Below are 22,691 nucleotides of genomic sequence, written 5' to 3'. Positions count from 1 at the left end.
ACATCTTTGTAGTTTTTATGTTCATATGATCTTTAAAGTGCTGTGCACAATAAAAGTTGCATCGACGTGGTTGTGTGGCCATTAAGACATGATTCTGATTTTGATACGTGTGACAGGAAGATGAAATAAGAGAAGAAGCCATCAATGCACATTTCCATTTTGTATTCCATCAACATCAGCCAGGGCTATAGTTTATAAGTTTACTCATTGAAAAAAAGAACAAGATTAACTATACTTTAATCAACTTCTGTTTAAAAAAACAAAATCTGGCTTTTCTTTCTTCATGATAATTGCGGATAAAACAAACACAAAAGACAGTGAGCAAACAGAAGCTGGGTTAAGTCATGGCGGGTTCGCACTTTAACAGTGAAATCATTTCACAAAACTTTTTTTTTTGTTGATTTGCAGACGGGCAGCTGGTTTACAAGGATTCTTTATCCAATTGTTTCACGATGCGCTGAACCCACAGGAGCTTTGGATGCACACAGATATCACGAGACCTCTTTGTCGTAAAACTGAAACAAAAGGGGGAGATGTTAATGTCATCTTGAGGATTGGCATCGTTTTGTTATGAACATTTTGAAAGGATGCTAAATAGCTTCGAGAAAATAACAGTATTTCGGAGTAAATGCAGAAATGACAGAACAGCAGATATAAAATGCACATAAGCAGTAGACCAAAATTACAATGTATTATTTAAAAGTAATGACAGAGATTTTCTTCTTCTAAAGTCTCTGTCTTTAAACATGTATTCAAAGTCACTTATTTACGTTGGTGTATTACACATAATGATGGTGATGTAAACTCATTAATCAGCACTTACACGACGGCCTTCTTCAGACACCTCGGATCAGTCAACTGATAGGAACTGATTCTAGCTTTCGGCCGATCTCCTTTGTAAAAACGAAAGCAGCAGGCACTGGGACCCAGTGCATCTGAAAAGACAAATGTCGACCAATGAGACAACAACACCTCCGACAGGGAACATGTTTAAATATGAACATATAAGTTTGTCTTACTGTTGCAGAGCACTGAGGAGAGCAGTGCAGCTCCCAGGACACACAGCAGCAGGACGTGAGGGGCCCTCATGGCGGCTCGATGTAAATGTCTGGAGCTGAAGGTGATGGAGGTGAAGAGCACGGCTGCTGTTCGGGGCTTCTGAGAAAAATATGTTCCGGGTTTATTTTTATAGAGATCAACAACCTTTTTTTTAAAGAAAAAAAAAAGGGTCTCTAGTGTGAAGGAGGGAGGGTGTTGTGGTTTTAAGGGGACCGACATGCGTGAGAAACTTTCCTATGTTCTAATTTTTACATGTTTATAAAAACCTGTAGCAACTATTGTCCACGATGTGTTTTGTCTTTTATTAATACATAAAGTAAAACGTGAAGTCAACAGAAAGTATCGCTGCCCTACAAGATGTAACGACAAATCAGATGGTGTCATTCAGAAAGAAAGCTGAACATTAAACATTAAAACACAGAGCCCTCCTAATGTTCCCACTGGACACAAGGAGCACAGCCACGAGTGAAACAGAGCAATACCAAACGTCAACCAAAGAGGCCAAAGGTGGCTTAAATTTATTTTGTGCCATATTCATCATTTACCACGTGGGCCACTTTAGATTAAACTTTAACCTAGAGCACTGCATGTTTGCAAATGAAAGGCCCACATTTGTTTTGGAATCTTTGGGCCACATTAGTTATTGGTGGGCAGTTTTATCCATTTTGCCACAAGAAGGCCAGAAGTGCCACATCACTGCCTGAAGTGGACCACAGCCGTGTTATATCTGCGTCCCATCATTTGAATCACTGCACCAGAAAGTGCATCATCACAAGGGCATAAAAAAAGAAAACATCTCTTATTCTTTTCTCCCATTTGTTTTCTATCTGAGAGGAGACGAGACAAAGTTCTGACACGATCAACTGTAAATGTAAAATGTTTATTGTTTATCATAATTGTGGATAATACACACACAAAAGACAGTGAGCAGACAGAAGCTGGGATCAGTCATGGCGGGTTTGCACTTTAACAGTGAAATCATTTCACAGAATTTGATTTGATGCAGCATCAGACAAAGGAGTAACTTCTTTTTGTTTGTTGATTTGCAGACGGGCAGCTGGTTTACAAGGATTCTTCATCCAATTGTTTCATGATGCTCTGAACCCATCCGAGCGTTGGACGCACACAGAATTTACGAGACCTCTTTGTCGTGAAACTAAAACAAAAGGGGGAGATGTTAATGTCATCTTGAGGATTGGTATCGTTTTTTATGAACATTTTGAAAGGATGCTAAATAGGTTCAAGAAAATAACAGTATTTCGTAGTAAATGCAGAAATGACAGAACAGCAGATATAAAATGCACATAAGCAATAGACCAAAATAAGAATATATTATTTAAAAGTAATGACAGAGATTTTCTTTTTCTAAAGTCTCTGTCATTAAACATGTATTCAAAGTCACTTATTTACGTTGGTGTATTACACATAATGATGGTGATGTAAACTCATTAATCAGCACTTACAAGACGCCCTTCTTCGGACACCTCGAATCAGTCAACTGATAGGAACTGATTCTAGCTTTCGGCCGATCTCCTTTGTACATATGAAAGCAGCAGGCACTGGGACCCAGTGCATCTGAAAAGACAAATGTTGACCAATGAGACAACAACACCTCAGACAGGGAACATGTTTAAATATGAACATATAAGTTTGTCTTACTGTTGCAGAGCACCGAGGAGAGCAGTGCAGCTCCCAGGACACACAGCAGCAGGACGTGAGGGGCCCTCATGGCGGCTCGATGTAAATGTCTGGAGCTGAAGGTGATGGAGGTGAAGAGCACGGCTGCTGTTCGGGGCTTCTGAGAAAAATATGTTCCGGGTTTATATTTATTGAGATCAACAACCTTTTTTTTAAAGAAAAAAAAAAGGGTCTCTAGTGTGAAGGAGGGAGGGTGTTGTGGTTTTAAGGGGACCGACGTGTGTGAGAAACTTTCCTATGTTCTAATTTTTACATGTTTATATACCTGTAGCAACTATTGTCCACGATGTGTTTTGTCTTTTATTAATACATAAAGTAAAACGTGACGTCAACAGAAAGTATCGCTGCCCTACAAGATGTAACGACAAATCAGATGGTGTCATTCAGAAAGAAAGCTGAACATTAAACATTAAAACACAGAGCCCTCCTAATGTTCCCACTGGACACAAGGAGCACAGACATGTTTTCTCAGAATACCTGAATGTTTAAACACAACATTTTATCTGTAAGTAATAAAATCTTTATTTATATAGCACTTTTATAGCAAATAACCTAAAATTAAATTAGTCATAGACCAACCATTACATTAATAAAACTAGAATGAGGTTATATCAGGATATGCAATACGATAAAAGAGCATTTGAAGCTCCTGACTCAGTCTGTTGTATTGCAACGCAAACCCTAGGCAACACACAAGTTGTTTGCATCATTTGCATAAAGAGTCAGAACACAGTTTCACATTTTGCCCACATCCCAGTCACACACCCCACATGGAATGATGGCACTTGGGCAGCCACGAGTGAAACAGAGCAATACCGAACGTCAACCAAAGACGCCAAAGGTGGCTTAAATTTATTTTGTGCCATATTCATCATTTACCACGTGGGCCACTTTAGATTAAACTTTAACCTAGAGCACTGCATGTTTGCAAATGAAAGGCCCACATTTGTTTTGGGATCTTTGGGCCACATTAGTTATTGGTGGGCAGTTTTATCCATTTTGCCACAAGAAGGCCAGAAGTGCCACATCACTGCCTGAAGTGGACCACAGCCGTGTTATATCTGCGTCCCATCATTTGAATCACTGCACCAGAAAGTGCATCATCACACGGGCACAAAAAAAAGAAAACATCTCTTATACTTTTCTCCCATTTGTTTTCTATCTGAGAGGAGACGAGACAAAGTTCTGACACGATCAACTGTAAATGTAAAATGTTTATTGTTTATCATAATTGTGGATAATACACACACAAAAGACAGTGAGCAGACAGAAGCTGGGATCAGTCATGGCGGGTTTGCACTTTAACAGTGAAATCATTTCACAGAATTTGATTTGATGCAGCAACAGACAAAGGAGTAACTTCTTTTTTTTTTGTTGATTTGCAGACGGGCAGCTGGTTTACAAGTTTTCTTCATCCAATTGTTTCATGATGCTCTGAACCCATCTGAGCGTTGGACGCACACAGAATTTACGAGAATTCTGTGTCGTGAAACTAAAACAAAAGGGGGGAGATGTTAATGTCATCTTGAGGATTTGTTTTGTTTTTTTATGAACATTTTGAAAGGATGCTAAATAGGTTCAAGAAAATAACAGTATTTCGTAGTAAATGCAGAAATGACAGAACAGCAGATATAAAATGCACATAAGCAGTAGACCAAAATAAGAATATATTATTTAAAAGTAATGACAGAGATTTTCTTTTTCTAAAGTCTCTGTCATTAAACATGTATTCAAAGTCACTTATTTACGTTGGTGTATTACAAATAATGATGGTGATGTAAACTCATTAATCAGCACTTACAAGACGCCCTTCTTCGGACACCTCGGATCAGTCAACTGATAGGAACTGATTTGAGCTCTCTTCAGTTTTCCTTTGTAAAAACGAAAGCAGCAGGCACTGGGACCCAGTGCATCTGAGAAGACAAATGTCAACTAATGAGACAACAACACCTCCGACAGGGAACATGTTTAAATATGAACATATAAGTTTGTCTTACGGTTGCAGAGCACTGAGGAGAGCAGTGCAGCTCCCAGGACACACAGCAGCAGGACGTGAGGGGCCCTCATGGCGGCTCGATGTAAATGTCTGGAGCTGAAGGTGATGGAGGTGAAGAGCACGGCTGCTGTTCGGGGCTTCTGAGAAAAATATGTTCCGGGTTTATATTTATTGAGATCAACAACATTGTTTATTAAAGAAAAAAGAAAAAAGTGGCTCTAGTGTGGAGAGGGGAGGGTGTTGTGGTTTTTAGGGGGCCGAAGTGTGAGAGAAACTTTCCTGTGTTCTAATAAATATGTATTATACACATGTCAAAAAATCTTTTTGATGGTTCACATCCTTGAACTATAATTTTTGCATTCCTCCATTTTCATGTCTCTTCTATTGCCGTCAGTCAAAGCAGTAACATGAGTCATTCTTAATCTATTGATTAATTTATTTAAAGTCCCTCAATGTAGCATTTAAAGCACAGAGTAAATAGTTTTAAACAGACACAAGGACATTTTCATGTATGGATGAATGTACAATATTTGACAGATTTACTTTAAATTATTACATGTTTATAAAAACCTGTAGCAACTATTGTCCACGATGTGTTTTGTCTTTTATTAATACATAAAGTAAAACGTGAAGTCAACAGAAAGTATCGCTGCCCTACAAGATGTAACGACAAATCAGATGATGTCATTCAGAAAGAAAGCTGAACATTAAACATTAAAACACAGAGCCCTCCTAATGTTCCCACTGGACACAAGGAGCACAGACATGTTTTCTCAGAATACCTGAATGTTTAAACACAACATTTTATCTGTAAGTAATAAAATCTTTATTTATATAGCACTTTTATAGCAAATAACCTAAAATTAAATTAGTCATAGACCAACCATTACATTAATAAAACTAGAATGAGGTTATATCAGGATATGCAATACGATAAAAGAGCATTTGAAGCTCCTGACTCAGTCTGTTGTATTGCAACGCAAACCCTAGGCAACACACAAGTTGTTTGCATCATTTGCATAAAGAGTCAGAACACAGTTTCACATTTTGCCCACATCCCAGTCACACACCCCACATGGAATGATGGCACTTGGGCAGCCACGAGTGAAACAGAGCAATACCGAACGTCAACCAAAGACGCCAAAGGTGGCTTAAATTTATTTTGTGCCATATTCATCATTTACCACGTGGGCCACTTTAGATTAAACTTTAACCTAGAGCACTGCATGTTTGCAAATGAAAGGCCCACATTTGTTTTGGGATCTTTGGGCCACATTAGTTATTGGTGGGCAGTTTTATCCATTTTGCCACAAGAAGGCCAGAAGTGCCACATCACTGCCTGAAGTGGACCACAGCCGTGTTATATCTGCATCCCATCATTTGAATCACTGCACCAGAAAGTGCATCATCACACGGGCACAAAAAAAAGAAAACATCTCTTATTCTTTTCTCCCATTTGTTTTCTATCGGAGAGGAGACGAGACAAAGTTCTGACACGATCAACTGTAAATGTAAAATGTTTATTGTTTATCATAATTGTGGATAATACACACACAAAAGACAGTGAGCAGACAGAAGCTGGGATCAGTCATGGCGGGTTTGCACTTTAACAGTGAAATCATTTCACAGAATTTGATTTGATGCAGCAACAGACAAAGGAGTAACTTCTTTTTGTTTTGTTGATTTGCAGACGGGCAGCTGGTTTACAAGTTTTCTTCATCCAATTGTTTCATGATGCTCTGAACCCATCCGAGCGTTGGACGCATACAGAATTTACGAGAATTCTGTGTCGTGAAACTAAAACAAAAGGGGGAGATGTTAATGTCATCTTGATGATTTGTTTTGTTTTTTTATGAACATTTTGAAAGGATGCTAAATAGGTTCAAGAAAATAACAGTATTTCGTAGTAAATGCAGAAATGACAGAACAGCAGATATAAAATGCACATAAGCAGTAGACCAAAATAAGAATATATTATTTAAAAGTAATGACAGAGATTTTCTTTTTCTAAAGTCTCTGTCATTAAACATGTATTCAAAGTCACTTATTTACGTTGGTGTATTACACATAATGATGGTGATGTAAACTCATTAATCAGCACTTACACGACGGCCTTCTTCGGACACCTCGGATCAGTCAACTGATAGGAACTGATTTGAGCTCTCTTCAGTTTTCCTTGGTAAAAACCAGAGCAGCAGGCAATGGGACCCAGTGCATCTGAGAAGACAAATGTCGACCAATGAGACAACAACACCTCAGACAGGGAACATGTATAGATATGAACATATAAGTTTGTCTTACGGTTGCAGAGCACTGAGGAGAGCAGTGCAGCTCCCAGGACACACAGCAGCAGGACGTGAGGGGCCCTCATGGCGGCTCAATGTAAATGTCTGGAGCTGAAGGTGATGGAGGTGAAGAGCACGGCTGCTGTTCTGGGTTTCTGAGACAAATATGTTTCAGGTTTATTTTTATAGAGATCAACAATCCGGTTTTTTAAAGAAAAAAAAAAGGTGTTGCTAGTGTGGAGGAGGGAGGGTGTTGTGGTTTTTAGGGGACCGAAGTGCGAGAGAAACTTTCCTATGTTCTAATATATATGTATTATACACACAAACACATATTTAAAGTTTATATGTGCATCTACCATACGACTGTATTTGTGGAATGGAGCTGTGGTATAAACGTCAATAATTCACCTTGTATTGTATATTTCTTTGGAATCAAATAACTAACTGAGCACATGGACAAACATCGGTGTGACGAGAACTACATCAAATGACAGAAAGAATCTTTGGAAAATGTATTCAACGTGCACGTTCTTAGTTTGGTCCAAGTCCCTTCCACTAACATGGAGGAGGCAGGTTTTATCACCAACCACCAATGAGTGATTGACATGATTTGGCCTCGGCGTTTGTGCATGTGTGGTCCAAGTTTAACTTGTGTTTTGGGGACCTTAGTTTCAGGGCTAGGTAAGTAGTTGCTACGGTTATTTTTAGAGTAAGTGATCAGGAAGTCAATCTCAGGTTTTCATTGTGGTGTCCTTTGAAATCTTGGGGATGTGTATGTGTATGTGTGTAACTGTTTTCTAATGCAGAGTTCAACCTCATATGACCAAACTTCATTTGTAAAATTGGTGTATTGCTCCTTTAAAAGATTCCTTTGATTCAAAGATATGAACAACAGCAGAAGATCCGAAATTCTGTAACATGACTCATCACAATTACAGCACACGTCATCATTTTTATACTCAACAATTGACTGAAACACTGTAATGTGAACCTGAAGAAAATGACTCACTCTCACTCTACTCATCATGTGTCCAACAAATTTGCTCCTTGGAGTGGGTGAAAGGTCCTCTGGGAAACGTAGTCATTCAAAAAGAAAAGTGGTCCCAACTGGTTGGTTATGTACAGCTCTTTATTTTAATAAAACCATTGTTTATATACATTTCAAGTGAGATACAGTTGCATGGTGACGCTCCGTTGTCTCCATGTGTCCATCCCTCCTCTACAGTACACAGGTCTCAATGAGAAAACTAAAAGACATGCAAATCAAACAGAACCCAGGAAAGTAAAGACGTCCAGATAATCAAACTGATAACAGTGTATTAGACTCCTTCATTGAATTATATTATTGAATATGTTTTTAGACGAATGTGGATTGATTAAACTGTGTTTTTTGTAGTGTTAGCGGAGCTGGGAGGGGCACTTCATTGAAAACGGACAAACCATTTAAACCTACAGAGTGCTGATATGAACTGGTGATGCGAGGCACAACTAAGAGGCTTACGTGTATATATATATATATATATATATTTATTGCAGTCCTGCGCTGAGGCACCACACAGACCATCTGTCGGCAGCAACGAAACGAGCTGAGGTGATGGTGATAATTTCCTGTTTCGTTAAATCTAGAGCACGTCCCATATTTAAGCTTGAAATGGTCCAGGCATTCACGTGTGAAAGTGCAGTCTGGAGGTGCAGAGGCCTGATGTGGACATCACTGGAATTACAGGGCACAATATGGAAGCGAATGCCATCACACAGGTTCAGTAGCATAGCACAAGAGTCGATGCCGCCTCACAGGCAATAACGATAACAGTTGCGTTGAGAAATACCATCACCCTGATAACTGCACTCTTCAAAGACGTCAACCACCAATCAGATTTCCTTTTTTTCAATTTGACAAACTGGTCTGTGCAAAACTGGCGTTGAAAGAAATAAAAGGTCACTGAACAATCCTATATGAGATCAACAGCAAAACAAATTTCCACTTAAAAAAATACATTGATTATTTAAAGGTTCAGTGTGTAGAATTTAGTGACATCTAGTGGTGAAGCTGCATGTTGCAGCTGAATACCCCTAACCTCGTCCTGCCAAAAATGAAAGAGAACCTGTGTAAACCTTCAGTTATCATAAAAACTCAAAAGGTGAGAGGATCTGCACCTCGTGTTAATATATAAAGTATTTAAATATAAAGGGCTCATTCTAGAATAAAGAAAACAACAATTTGTGCAATTTAGGTGAAACACTAGTGGAAACATCACAAAGATTATTTTTAATTAAATTTCTGACAATAAATCCCTCACACCTAAATCGTACACACTGAACCTTTAATAGTGCTGTGTACTGTCTTAGCACTTGCTAGATGGAGGCTGACTTGTCAAAAACATTGCTTGGACAAATCCTACCGCCCCCTACTGGGCACGATGGAGCGAAATGTTAACCACAGTGCGAGTGTCACATCGGGCTAGCTGACAAACCAGCGACATCAACCAGGAAGCTCGTGAAAAAATGAAACACATCAAACAATCAGAAATGTTTTATCCTGTCATTTTTTCTTAAACGTCGAAAAGGGAGTCAAAAGATAACGTGCCTGGACAGGTGAAAGCGACATGTGTAGTAACCTTGGTTCATCAATGCGAACAACAGATGGCCCAGCAGCAGTGAACGCGACACATGGACATTAAGGTGCTGTAAAATACTATTTGCTTCCAAAAATTGCATTTCTCGTCTCAGTCACTTCTGAACATGCCCACATATTTTTACGTTAAATATAACTTCCGCAACGTCAACATATCCTCCGATTTTTCAAGTCAGGAGAAAAAAAATATTCTTCTTAAATGTCCAGAACTTGCACGAGAATTGTCAAGTTACTTTTTCTTAAAATCAAACTGATCCAGGGATGGTTTTCTGTAAATCTATGGATACACTGCAAACAGGAAATGCTAACAGCTTCGGCATATTAGTTATAGTGTCAATTAGTCCGTGTCCAGAATTTGAATCTTCAATGTTGTGTGCATCATACGCGACTTGTCCACAACATGCAATTAAGAGCATGACCAGTGGGGGCAGTACAGATTAGGATATGAGGACAGGAAGATAAAAGAGATGTCACTGCTGCTATAACTGCTATAACCACCACATTAAAAAAATATCACATTAGATATTTTAATGACAAACAAAATTAGAAGTGGTAAGTAATTCCTTTTTCGCCCAGAGGTAATTCAGCCGAAATATGCCCCCTGGTGGACATTGTAGTCCTCAAAGTGCATATATCTGCTTATGAATGATGCAGCTCAAGTCATAACCTCTTACGTGTTTTAGTTGTTAAATCACAGATCCATATAAGCTCCAATCACATTTGCGTGAGGGAGCGGTTGCTCAAAAACCCTTCATGTCACTGGAACAAGTCCCGTCATCCGTTAGATAAATATTAAATAAACGCACAAGACATTAACACTCACACCAAGACATAAGAATCAAAACAATAACCAGATGAAATGTACCTCAAAACGTATTCAGGGGAAGGGCCAGTCCAAGTCTGACGCTGTAATTTGTGTGTCTCCCACAGTAACATATTACTATTATCTCCATTTCCCGTATTTCATAAATTTACTGTAAAGCTCATTCTACAGGCAGCTTATCACCTCTTTCAGAGGCATAGCACATTTCTTCACTTCTTCACAATCTGTTGCTTCCAGAGAAACCAAACTTCAAAAAGGGGTTTAACTCCCAAAAAAACATGAGATGATTTCGTGGAATGATTCAGGAACTAAAATAATCAATGACAAAAACATGTAAATGAAAACCAAACTTAGCCCAGAGTGGAAATCAAACTCGGACATGGGGGGGGAAACATTGACATTCACAGATCTGACTCTGGAGGTACTGACTCAGGACATTCCTCTTGGGTGGAACCATTGGCGGAAACAGAAACAAAATATAAGAGGAGGATTTTCCCCTGGACGTGAGTCAGTCGGCTGGGCACACGTATGTGGGAGTGTGTGGTACATTCTTCGGCGTCTGCGAGCTACAGTTTACAGTCCACTGCTGGGCCTCAGAGCAGAGGAGGGGTGGTGGAAGATAAATAAGGCCTCGTATTCTTCCTCATTACTGACAGACCCCCTCCAGATATGTCCCAAACGATCATAGGTCTCTCTCAGGTCCCCGGTAAGAGTCTGGAGGGGAACTGGATTCCGTTAGTGGGACCCCCTGATCGCGGCTCAGCGCTTCAACACCGGGCTGCCCCGCTCCGGATCTTTCTGTAAAGCCTGCAGGACCTGAGGGGAACGTAGGTATAATTAGGAAAACAATTCTGCAACAAACCATATCGAACGAGAAGCCTGGGCCGCACAGCTTTAACACCCCACCTGTGGCCATTTCCTGTTGCGGCTGGTCATGTGCACAGCAGCGATTTGCTGGAAGAGCTGGTCAGCCGGTAAGAAGTCCGGCAGGCGGGTGAGGAACTGAGCCATGTGAATGAAGTCCATGCAGGTCAGGACGTCCTGGTAGAGACGCAGCAGGCCGAGCGCCGTGCGGAAGAGGAACTCCTCGCTGTCTCTGCAGAACACGTCCCAAACCCGACATGCCAGGTCCAACGGCAGGGACTTACTGTACAGAGTGAAGATCCTGGAGGAGAGGAGGAAGAGAGGGACCGGGCAATAGGAACGGTTAATACTGGTTTTGAGATGACAGAGAAATGAAAGCGCATCAAGTGCATTCAGCAGAATATTCAATCCAAGTGCAACAGTCCCCCAATTAAACCGCATCTAAATTCAATAGATTTTTTTATGAAAACACTTCTTAAAAACCAGTACCCTAAACATGTCAGATGTTTTTTCCTAAAGCTCAATGAATCGTTTTCTGCAAAATAACCAAACATATTGGAAAACACCACATCTCAAAATTGATATAGTGAGAAAAATATCCCGGATCTGTCCCCTGATCCGTCTCTGCACTAAAATTTAACGGTTTATTCTTTGCAGATAATACAACCTTCCACCAAGAAATCCGTCCAGGAGTTTTTACGCAACTGACAAAGAAACCAATGAAAACATAACCCCCTTGGCAGAGGTAATAAATAACCAGATAGTGTGGCCGGAGCTCAACTCGCAATACATTGACCACCACACCAATTACCACTGTGCTGTGGACAAATGTGTAGTGTAGCTAACATTCTGCCTCCCCAGCAGGGACTGATAAGTTGATCCACAGAAAATTCATGGATAGATATTTTAATTAATAAAGATCAATAAATCTATTCATATTTGGGGTTATTCTTTCAAGCAAATGCCGAGTGTTTCAGTAGTTCCTGGTTCTCAAATGTAATACTTTGCTGCTTGTCCTCATCTGATATTAAATGATTTTAGTGGTGTCGCCTATTTATCATTATTATTGTTGAACCAAGAAATCGTGTTTCATAACTCAGAGTTAAAAAAAACTCTGTGGTTGACACAAAAGCACGAACCCCAACGTGTGAATACCAAGTAATACAAGGCAGGTGGGGTGTGAATGATGAAGAAGTGAAGCCCGTCCAGTTTTCTCGGAAGAACTAACTCGATACTGAATCAATGTTAGAACAAGAGTTATATTTCTAGATAACAACATGGGGACGTCAGGGATGGGAACAAGGTCAACTCTGGATGTGGTTGGAGAATATATCGTAGTCTCATATTGTGGCCTTATATTTATATATATGTTTCCGTTCCAGTTGTGAAATGACATAATTTCAAACAGGTTAGATTGTAATATTATAGAATATTGAAAAGATTAAAAGGTAGTAAGAATATCATGAAGGTTTTGAGGAGAAAAAGAGATCGAATAACCAAATAATACCAGTAGAAAACGGAGAAGCTGGAGACTCACCAGTCGATTAAATAAATATCAGGGGTCAAGTTGTTTTTCTTGAAATGTGCAAAGAGCTTTGGTAGATTTTCTTCAAAGAACACTTCAAATGCCGAAAAGTATGTCAACATCTGCGAGAGAGAGAGAGGAGAGAAGATGGTCACATCTAGCAGCACAGACAACATCATCGTGTTCGAATCCACAGGGCAGTGAGTCAGAGCTCAAAACATAAACACAGGTCAGATGTGTGAGAGACCGCCAAGGGATTTCTGCAGCGTGGACCAGTCTAAGACTCTGTTTGTACCTTTTATTAACATCTGTCCTGTGCGGTCCAATCACAAGTGAAAAGCTCTTAGTTCATCGTTTCACACCTGGTGTTGAAATTAATCCTAAATGTGTCTCCTGTGATCACATGTGATGAGATCTCACTTAAAAACATGTGCAAAATGGTGTTTCTCCCAGTCTGCGTTATCAGAAGAGTGCAATGACAATGTTTCTGTGTGTGTGTGTGTGTGTGTGTGTGTGTGTGCGTGTGTGTGTGTACTGACAAGGCTGTGGTCGACTCTGAAGAAGGCCATCTGACACGGTTTGTTGAGCAGGTTGGCAAAAGCTATAAAGGCATCGGCTGTGTCCAGGTTCAGGATGAGCACTGCTGCAATGAAGGACATTCCCTGCACCTACACGCACACACAAACACACACAGATTGAAAAAAACACATACAAATGGTCCCACTTAGAGCTTGTATTTGTAGAACTGTAAGTATGATTTGACTTCCATCTCTGAAAGTGGGTGCAGAGGAATGTGCAGGAGCAAATGAACACAGCAATTTTACACAGCACCCTCACTGACACTCTTATTCATCTAAAACACTAATTCTATAAAAGGTCAATCAAAACAAAGCTTCAGTCTGAAAGTATCCGGTGAAATACAAAAACAACAACTTGTGCACACATGTGAATGCATAGACTGTGCATGTGAGGCAGCTCATATGTGGGGTCAGTGCAGGAAGTTGGTGACTTATTGACAAGTAGAGTGTGGGGAGAGCGTTGGGCTGTGGTGAGGAGCAGAAAGATAAACCACAGCATCTACGGGCTCAACGTGCAAACTTGAGTTTGCATAAAAGTAAAAGCATGATGTTAAGACCACCAGGAAACCGCTGTCATACATTTTGTATAGACACTGACTTATTAGAAAGTTAGTTAGAAGTTTATGCATTGGTCTCTATTAACAATGTAGCACATATCAGGAGATGGCATCAAGCCTCGAGAGAGAAGGAAGATATTAGCTCCCTAAATCAACTTTTTTTTAATCTACAGTTGGTTTATTTTAGTTATTGAGCTTTATGTTGCCCTCACCATGCGTTGAGTCGATTCAATCTTAGACCAATCTGTGAGTGTGTGACTTACGTAGCCAACGTCTGGCCGGTAACAAGTGTATGCTCCCAGAATGCTGTGCAACACATCGTGATAGGGCCCGCCCTGGTAAGGAACAAAATAAATAAAAAAGACATAGAAAAAAAATGGATTGAAAATAAACTTAACCACACACAACATTACCCAGGAAATCCAGGGTTAGGTTTTCTTTGGTACATTAATATCAAGGTTATGTCAACCTCAGCTTTGCTTTCTCAAACTAATGTTAACCAGCGTTAAGCCTCAGGCTATTAAGCTTTATAGGAACGTAGAAAATGCTAAATTAAACAATAAAATAGGAAAAAGACATTTCTCCATCATTGTTTTTGAATTTGTCAGTGATGTCTCTAGTGTATCCTATTACTTGCTTTCTGCATTGGAAACACATTGAACAGGTAAAAAGAAAAAGCAGCCGTGACTGCACCATCGTGTTGGCTGAGCTTCTCTCACTGACCTGCTGGAAGATGCACAGTTGGGGGAAGGTTCTCGAGATATCCAGCTTGATCAGCTCCAGGCTCGACTCCCTGTCTGAAGAACCAGCATCTGATGGGAAGATAATGGCGGCACGTTCAGAAACACACAGAAAGATGTTGTTCAGAACTCAGGTTTAAAAAAAAAAAAAGGCCAGAAACCGTGATCGACAGTTTCTTATCTATCATTACCATTAATTTCAGTCTCTGCGGAAGATGCTGGCGTGGCCCTCCACTTCTCTCTCGCCCGGGACAGACAGATGTTATACAGCTCTGCAGGGAAACATATCAGCATTAAGAGAATGAGGGAAGACGGAGGTTTAAGAGACTGACAGAGAGCATGATTACTGGACAGAAACCACTTTAGGTTGAGAAAGGATTCAGCTCATGTGAGGCGATGAAAGAAAACAGACCTCCTGCCGTCCCAGAGGACTTCTATGTTGTTGCACTACGATTGAATGTACCCGTCATGGCTTTAACCTGTGGCTGCCTTCCAGTGATTGTACAGGATGGAAATAATGAGCTTTCTGAAACACGATGTGGAGCTCGACACTGCTCTGGCTGATTATTCATGCAGAGGGTTTGTAAGGAGAGGATGAGAACTGCAGTCTAATGTAAAGATGTATTACTTTTACAGAGATGTCTTAACACAGAAGCTACAGCCACACTACTAGGTTTTTGAAAGCGCATCCACTCTGCCACGGATATGTCTGTCGTCTACTATGTTAGTATCCAGTTCTAATGTTTAAAGTTCGGGTAAAGTGTAGAAGTACAAGTGCGTGTTGTCTCAAGCCAGACACAGAACTCATTGAAATTCTGCATGTTCGTGCTTGTACTCGTGCTCAGTGGACCATGCTCCTGCTCTAATAGACCGTGCATCTCACTGCCACTTCAGCTCAATAATAAACGCTGAGACAAACTGCCACACTCATCTATGTGTGTGTGCACAGTGTGTGCATGTGTGTGTGTGTGTGTATGTATGTGTGGCCTGTTCACACAAATATTCCAAAGAATGAAAGGAGGAAGTATCAGAGTGAGCAAATAGGTAACAAATCAGTAAAGGTGACAGTTTCACTATTTCTCCTCATCCGCTCGGAGATGCACGCTCACTCCCATGACGTACCGTGTGTGATGTTGAGATCGTTGCCCACAGCCAGGCTCCACACTTTGCCTCGGACACTGGGGGGGATGCCTTGCCACCAGAGGTCTCTCACTCGCCGAGATGTGCACCTGGTAGAGTTTGAGATGTGGGAACAAAGATAGTTCTTCATAGAGCAAAGAAGCATATGTAGGTCAACCACTTTACCAAATTAAGACAAATTAAGACCAATCTATGTGAGATTCCACCGCCAAAGACTTTTGACACACTGCACAATTTGTTTCATCAGCACTTCCAGGCACCGATTTTAACCATCACAAGCACTAAAATACAACAGACATGAAACTGGAAGAATTAAAATATCTCTAAATTGAAAAAAAGAGGAGCCTTAGATGTAGAGGACAACGACACAGATGTCAACTCCGGATAATATCTAGACCCAATTTTATGGCCATTTTCCTTGGTTCATCTCTGAAAAACTGCTTATGACACTGTGCATTAGAGACAATCAATAAATCAAAATGCTATAAAGTAACATTGGAAAACTATTTTCATATTTGGAAATCAAGTACCAATCGTAGATTAAAGGTCTTTAAAGGTCTGTAACATGTACTCCTGTACTATGCAGCAGGTTAAAAGCTTTAATGTGCCGAGAAGTACAGTTACCTACAACAACATTATAAGGAAGATAATGTCCTCATATATTTGTCAAGATTATATACAACTATATATAGGCTCATGAGCAGGCTGTGGATTCTCTGCACTGGGTAAGCAATAGTTAAGAATTGCTGAATCAATGAGGACACTTCACTGTATTAAATCTTGCGCCTCCAGTAGCATTTATGAAATTTAAAGTGTCTTAAAAAACGAATACGACAAATGGTTATACGAGCAGAATTGTGTGGAAAACGAGGCTGATGCATTGATGAGAACCAATTCAGATAACTCACAACAGTACCGATTTCCACCACTGGGTTGGGGTGATGTGCCACAACATCAAGGTCCTCTACTATATTTGAAAGCACTGGACATTTCAAAGGGTGTTTTCTGGGGGAAATACTTTGTAATACTTCTAACCTCAATGAGAGTGGTTGTACTCACGTTGTACTCCAGTTAGGCAATATCTCCTGGTTCCAGACCTGGGAGGCTGTGCCAATGCTCTCCTCAAGCTTACACCGATCCTCCAGCTGCTTCTTCCTCTTCTGAGCCTCCTTCAGCTCTACAGACAGGAGGGTGAGGAGAGGTGGTCAGATACAGTAGAACCCGGTGTACTAACAACCGGTAATATCTGGCTTTTGTCTGCAATGGGAATGGATATGATCGGCATTCACCTCAGGGTCAAATTACTCTGCAGTAGATACAGGCTTTTATCAGCGCCGATCGAAAGTGATGGAAACAAGACACCTGAGTAAATGGGCTAATTTGGCAAGACAGTGAGGTGAGAGATCACCTCAGTCGTCAGTGTGTTTGTGGCATTGAACATGACCGGGGGGGGGGCCATGTAAACCTGCTAATTTTGTTGTCAAAGAGGCATAAGAGTGAGTAAATGAGGGGATAGATTTAGAGAATGGAAAAAAATCTAGATTTAGAGAGTCCAAAATAAATAGCAGGTTCCTGTATTCAGGTTCCTGATGCCGTCTTGGTGAATTCTGGTGCTCCAGAGATGACCTCTGACCCTAGACAAAGACAGCAGGTGAACCTATTTTATTTTGCCACATGTCCTCACCTCTCTTCTTGGCCTGGGCCACCATCTCCTCATACTGCTGCCTGTGTTTCTGTGTCTCCTCAGCTGGCTTGGCAGGCAGATTCCTGTATCACACAGACATGCATTTAAGTAAATGGGTTAGCAGCGTTGAGTTTCTCTGAGGTTTACTTGCATTATTCATGTCTGAGTGCTTCTGTGGCACGAAGAGAGGAGAACGTGCACAGGAAACCGGCCACCAGCACTTCCCTTTATCGCGCTGCTCGAGTGGTGGGAGATGCGGTCAGCTGGGGCTTGGATGTCTACGCTTTGTTAAACAATTATATGGATGAGGTTACATCTTATGGACAGTACTTGGCCCTTTATTTTGTCGTCTAATATCTGACTAACCAGTCGTTTTATAACACTGGTTATTAAATATGATTTCTGACTTCAGAAACAGTAATCTCACCTCACGGTCTAATGCTAATTAAATATCTATAATCTCACAACTGGGGAAACTGTGCTGGTGAAGACCATGTCATATGGATAAGTATAGATGTTTACCATGATCTGTCTGATGACACATGTTCCTAATACAATTGAGCAAATGAATCCAGAGTAAAATCCTGTACTTGTTTAGTCTTACTCCATTCTACTCTACAGAGATGATGCACTATATTTATACTAAATTGCCAAATACAGTAGGCGCACCTTTCTTAATGATTTCTACCAGTAGAGGGTGCCACTGACAATGGAACAAGATAAGGAAGCATGCATGTAGCAAAAAGCCTGCAGCAGCTGAACTCAGTTTATCTAGCCGTGGTGTTAAAATCTATTTCCTGAAGACACAAAAAAAACAGGCTAAATTACACTATTGTTTTAATTCTACATGCGGTATAGCAGTACCACTAAATGTCAGGTGAAGCCCAGTGAGGCCAAGCATATGTCAGTCTGTTTTTATGTAAATAAAATGCAATCTCAACACAAAACAAAAAAGCAGGGTAATGCAGCCAGGCAGAGGGAGAGCCATTAAACTTTCAGCAACACTTCTCGTTTACTGTTTGTGATACGAACGGGGGAAGCGGTGAGAGCTGGAATGACTGACAGGGTAATGATCAGGCAGAGGAAGGAGGGCTGATAAAGACGGAATGATGGGGGAGGATGGAGACACAACGGCTTTGTTTTCTGAAGAGTAAACCCCACTGGCGGTGAGAGAGAATGAAAAATGTCCAACAACCCAAGGATCGTAAGTGTGCGTGTCTGTTTACATACGCAGGTCTGTCCTCCAGTATAAGTGCGGTGGTGGACAGTGGCTCAAAGTCCAGGTTTTTCCTCACACTCCGCCTGGGAGACGTCGGGTTGCCGGGTCCAGCTCTGCCACTCTTTGTTTCATATTCCTGCAACAAAAACAGAGGATTAAGACAAATACACATAAAATAAACCTTACTTACAGTATAACAGGGAAACTAACTGCAGAGGCCGGTTTTATTCATATTTGGATTTTGAACCATTACAATATAAACACTGACCAGCTCGGGCCCCATCTCTCTCTCTCTCTGTCTCTTTTGGTTGCAACAACAAACACATCGATATATTCAGCCTGGGTAAAAACAACATAATTTGGTCTTCGCAAACACAAATGATGCACATGTTTATTTGAATATAGAGCAGGGAAGTGAGATCCAATCCTGGTATTAAAATGCTTCCTGAATGTGTCTCCTGTGACCATCCAGCTCTGAACAAGGCCTTATTTTGACATTACCGGGGGCAATGACGTATGGACATGATCTAAACCCACACAAATATAGGGAAGTGAATAGTTTGAAGAAAATAACCGGATTTAGTTTCCCTACATAGCATTCAAAGTATTGAGAGCCGGCAAAACAGGGAAATTTCCACAATGGTTATAGCTGACATTTAATTCCAACTATAATTATTTTTAAAGAAAAAGGAGGGAATTGGAAAACGTGAAAAGAAATAGGGGGGTGGGGGGGGCTCTCATACATCCACGTTAAGTCACACAGGAACACTGAGAAATGTCTTGACAACCTTGTGACACCGTTCTTATGGCCTCTGAGCATTTGTCAGCTGGTATCTAATAAGCATGTAGTTGCTGTTCCACCCCTGGGAGTGTGATAGAGGCCTATAGAAAGAGGAGGCCATGTGACTGTCAGTCGTTTACAGCTAAAGCCACAGAGGAGCACTTGAACAGAAGTATCAGCTGACTGACTTTCAGGTTCTGTGTGTGTGTGTGTGTAAATCCAACCGTTAGAATTAGAGAGGAGATAGAGAACAAATAGTGCAGGGACGACCTTTGGAGGAGACCATAGGAAGATGCTGCGTTGTCTTACTAGTTAATGAGGAAGCTACTTTAAATAGGGCAAGTGCAATATGAGCACACGCAAACACCCCTCTGTGTGTCCAGAATGTCCTCCAGTGTGCGTCGAGCTGGTTAATAATGCAGGCCGAGGTCTGCAGGCAATCAGCTTAACACTGTGCTCGGTCGCATTGATCTGCACAGGCCACAATACAGGCGGAACAATCTATTCTTCCGGTGTGTGTGTGTGTGTGCGTGTGAGCGAGCAAGTGTGTTACTGTTAGTGATGCAGCACGTTATTAATCTGCCTTTGTGACACTGTCTGATGTACCAGAGCCTGAGTTCTATTGGCCCTGAGGGAAAAATAAAAGGAAATTGAATCAGGCTGAATTTCTGCTTGAGGAGGGGGGACATGACACCAAATCCAAATGAATCCAAATTAAAAAAAAATACATCTACCATGAATTACTTACAATAGCCATAAGATGTATGTACACAGCACCTGCCAGACAGTTAGTTCTTGACAGGATGATAATACTGTAAAACAGACAAACAAAGATTCAAGAGTGTGCAGTCATGCTGGTGACTGTCTGAGGTTGTACTTCCGAGCTAAATGCTATAGTCAGCAAGCTAACATGCTCACAATAGAGTCGGGTTACCGGACAAAAATATGCAAGTTATATAATCCATTCGGGTTGGTTACTCTATTTTGTTTATGCTGCACTTGCCTGTAATCAAGCTAAACACCAGATTGTTCATGTTGTTTCTTGATCTTGCAGACCAGAGTCATGGAAAATGGGAAAGCCTGAGAGGGAAATGCCAAAAACATCTCTTGAGGGTTGGAACTCAAGGGAGAGACGTTGACACATAAGACCGGAAGAAATGAGTGCAATGGTGCATGAAGCAAAGATGAGGAGGATGCATGAAGCTGGAAGTTTGAGTGGTAAAGAAAAAAACATCCTACACGGCTTGAGAGTGGATGTGATTCATGGGAAGACTGCACCCTGAGCACTGGGCTGAGAGAACACCACACTAAAGGGTGAGTCACCCGTCTTGTGTGAGTACTTACACCTACTTTTCTTATCATTCACCAACTATATCCTCACTTAGATTATTTTTTTTAACTGTCTTGAGCACTTAGTCTCCTCTCTTGTACTCACTTTGACTGCATGATTTAGGATATTCAGGATTATAACCCAGCTACAGGTTTAACAAGGCCTTTTGTTCACCTTTGTCTTGAAAGAGTCAAAGACAAAGTTTTTGCGTGGTCCAGCATACAGTGCTGCAACAGGCTTTATAGGCCGTACCAATAACACTTTTTCCTGTCCCTACCTAAGGGAGCAAAAGGAGCAGTAGGAGGGACATTCTACTTTAAAGCTGCAATTAAATACCAGTGGAGTGTGAAAATAATTTCTTGTGGTGATGCACCTAGAAAGAATTTTTACCCAACTCTACACTCCCCCTCAGCTAGGACGTTTCTTTTTGCCCAGTTTTCAGCTCGTTCTTTGACAGCCCAGAACTTAACTGTTTTGATCCACACTCGCCACTCGGATCCAACCAATTTACCTGCAGCAGGCGTCTGTTTCTCTGTGAGGAGGCTGTGATGAAGCCACTGCCCTGCCCAGCACCATATGAAAAAGGCAAAGATACACCAGTAGTGGACACCAATAGTATTTACTGCATGAAAATAGGGTATTGATACACAACTACAGTAAGTAAAGTGGGTCACAGGTGAATGTAGTCGGTAACCGTGATGCACGATGGAGCGATATCACAGTATTCACATCGAAGCAATCAACTTAATAAGTGCAATCTTATCATAACCAGGTTAACAAGTGGCAGAAAAACTTGGACTACGGGCAGAAAATTGGGATGACATCAGACTGGAAGGTCTCTGGTTCGACTTCACGGAGTAACAACAAAAAACTAACCTGGATGGACAACACTTGGATCTGTCTAAAAATCCAAGAGGATTCTCCCTACCCCAACTGTCTAGTGCCCCTGAGCAAGGCACCTTACTCCCCCAACATCTGCTCACCGGGCGCTGTAGATGGCTGCCCACTGCTCTGTGTGTCCTGCACCAGATGGGTTAAAAGCAGAGGACAAATTTCCCTCAATTGCATGAGTGTGTCTGTGCATGTCCTCATCCTCATCATCGTCATCCGCTTATCCGGGGTCGGGTCGCGGGGGGAGAAGCTCAAGCAGGGGGCCCCAGACTTCCCTTTCCCGGGCCACATTGACCAGCTCTGACGGGGGGATCCCGAGGCGTTCCCAGGCCAGTGTTGAGATATAATCTCTCCACCTAGTCCTGGGTCTTCCCCGAGGTCTCCTCCCTACTGGACGTGCCTGAAAAACCTCCCAAGGGAGGCGCCCAGTGGGCATCCTTACCAGATGCCCGAACCACCTCAGCTGACTCCTTTCTAAGTAAAGGAGCAGCGGCTCTAATCCGAGTTCCTCACGGATGACTGAGCTTCTCACCCTATCCCTAAGGGAGACGCCAGCCACCCTTCTGAGAAAACTCATCTCGGCCGCTTGTACCCGCGATCTCGTCCTTTCGGTCATCACCCAGCCCTCATGACCATAGGTGAGGATAGGAACGAAGATCGACCGGTAGATCGAGATCTTTGCCTTGCGGCTCAGCTCTCTTTTCGTTACAACGGTGCGGTAAAGCGAACGCAATACCGCCCCCGCTGCTCCGATTCTCCGGCCAATCTCACGCTCCATAGTACCCTCACTCGCGAACCCCGAGGTACTTGAACTCCTTCACTTGGGCTAAGGACTCATTTCCTACCCGGAGTAAGCAATCCATCGGTTTCCTGCTAAGAGTCATGG

General features: G+C 41.6%; 5 protein-coding genes across 7 annotated transcripts in view; all 5 read right to left on the bottom strand.

Moving 5' to 3' along the window:
* Window positions 1-147: 147 nt before the first annotated feature.
* Window positions 148-1,166, bottom strand: LOC128430150 (eotaxin). Its single transcript, XM_053416127.1, has 3 exons — window positions 1,020-1,166; window positions 824-935; window positions 148-515 (listed from the first exon to the last, which is right to left on the bottom strand). Exons 1-3 carry the CDS (start codon window positions 1,087-1,089, stop codon window positions 422-424), a joined length of 276 nt encoding a protein of 91 aa, XP_053272102.1. The 5' UTR covers window positions 1,090-1,166; the 3' UTR covers window positions 148-421.
* Window positions 1,167-1,920: 754 nt separating this feature from the next.
* Window positions 1,921-2,862, bottom strand: LOC128430213 (eotaxin-like). The gene is made up of 3 exons (XM_053416206.1): window positions 2,719-2,862; window positions 2,523-2,634; window positions 1,921-2,215 (listed from the first exon to the last, which is right to left on the bottom strand). The coding sequence occupies exons 1-3, from the start codon at window positions 2,786-2,788 to the stop codon at window positions 2,122-2,124; spliced, it is 276 nt and encodes a 91-aa protein (XP_053272181.1). The 5' UTR covers window positions 2,789-2,862; the 3' UTR covers window positions 1,921-2,121.
* A 1,091-nt stretch (window positions 2,863-3,953) lies between these two features.
* On the bottom strand, window positions 3,954-4,898 carry LOC128430214 (eotaxin). Its single transcript, XM_053416207.1, has 3 exons — window positions 4,755-4,898; window positions 4,559-4,670; window positions 3,954-4,249 (listed from the first exon to the last, which is right to left on the bottom strand). The coding sequence occupies exons 1-3, from the start codon at window positions 4,822-4,824 to the stop codon at window positions 4,156-4,158; spliced, it is 276 nt and encodes a 91-aa protein (XP_053272182.1). The 5' UTR covers window positions 4,825-4,898; the 3' UTR covers window positions 3,954-4,155.
* A 1,356-nt stretch (window positions 4,899-6,254) lies between these two features.
* LOC128430212 (eotaxin) lies at window positions 6,255-7,203 on the bottom strand. The gene is made up of 3 exons (XM_053416205.1): window positions 7,055-7,203; window positions 6,859-6,970; window positions 6,255-6,550 (listed from the first exon to the last, which is right to left on the bottom strand). The coding sequence occupies exons 1-3, from the start codon at window positions 7,122-7,124 to the stop codon at window positions 6,457-6,459; spliced, it is 276 nt and encodes a 91-aa protein (XP_053272180.1). The 5' UTR covers window positions 7,125-7,203; the 3' UTR covers window positions 6,255-6,456.
* Window positions 7,204-8,149: 946 nt separating this feature from the next.
* Window positions 8,150-22,691, bottom strand: part of tbc1d14 (TBC1 domain family, member 14) — a 34,085-nt gene continuing 19,543 nt past the window's right edge. For all 3 annotated transcript variants that reach the window (XM_053416088.1, XM_053416089.1, XM_053416090.1), the window contains 11 exons: window positions 18,815-18,939; window positions 17,585-17,667; window positions 16,960-17,077; window positions 15,883-15,989; window positions 14,952-15,032; window positions 14,744-14,832; window positions 14,284-14,355; window positions 13,425-13,553; window positions 12,898-13,007; window positions 11,403-11,661; window positions 8,150-11,312 (listed from right to left, as the gene is read on the bottom strand). In XM_053416088.1, the coding sequence (XP_053272063.1) occupies window positions 11,256-11,312; window positions 11,403-11,661; window positions 12,898-13,007; window positions 13,425-13,553; window positions 14,284-14,355; window positions 14,744-14,832; window positions 14,952-15,032; window positions 15,883-15,989; window positions 16,960-17,077; window positions 17,585-17,667; window positions 18,815-18,939 (1,230 nt within the window). In that variant the 3' untranslated portion in view covers window positions 8,150-11,255. The remainder of the gene's footprint in view (window positions 11,313-11,402; window positions 11,662-12,897; window positions 13,008-13,424; window positions 13,554-14,283; window positions 14,356-14,743; window positions 14,833-14,951; window positions 15,033-15,882; window positions 15,990-16,959; window positions 17,078-17,584; window positions 17,668-18,814; window positions 18,940-22,691) is intronic.

The sequence above is a fragment of the Pleuronectes platessa genome, chromosome 23, assembly GCF_947347685.1.
Source record: "Pleuronectes platessa chromosome 23, fPlePla1.1, whole genome shotgun sequence".
In the NCBI taxonomy this organism is placed as follows: domain Eukaryota; kingdom Metazoa; phylum Chordata; class Actinopteri; order Pleuronectiformes; family Pleuronectidae; genus Pleuronectes; species Pleuronectes platessa.
The sequence above is the reverse complement of the archived record's forward strand: the minus strand, read 5'-3'. Positions and strand labels throughout refer to the sequence as shown.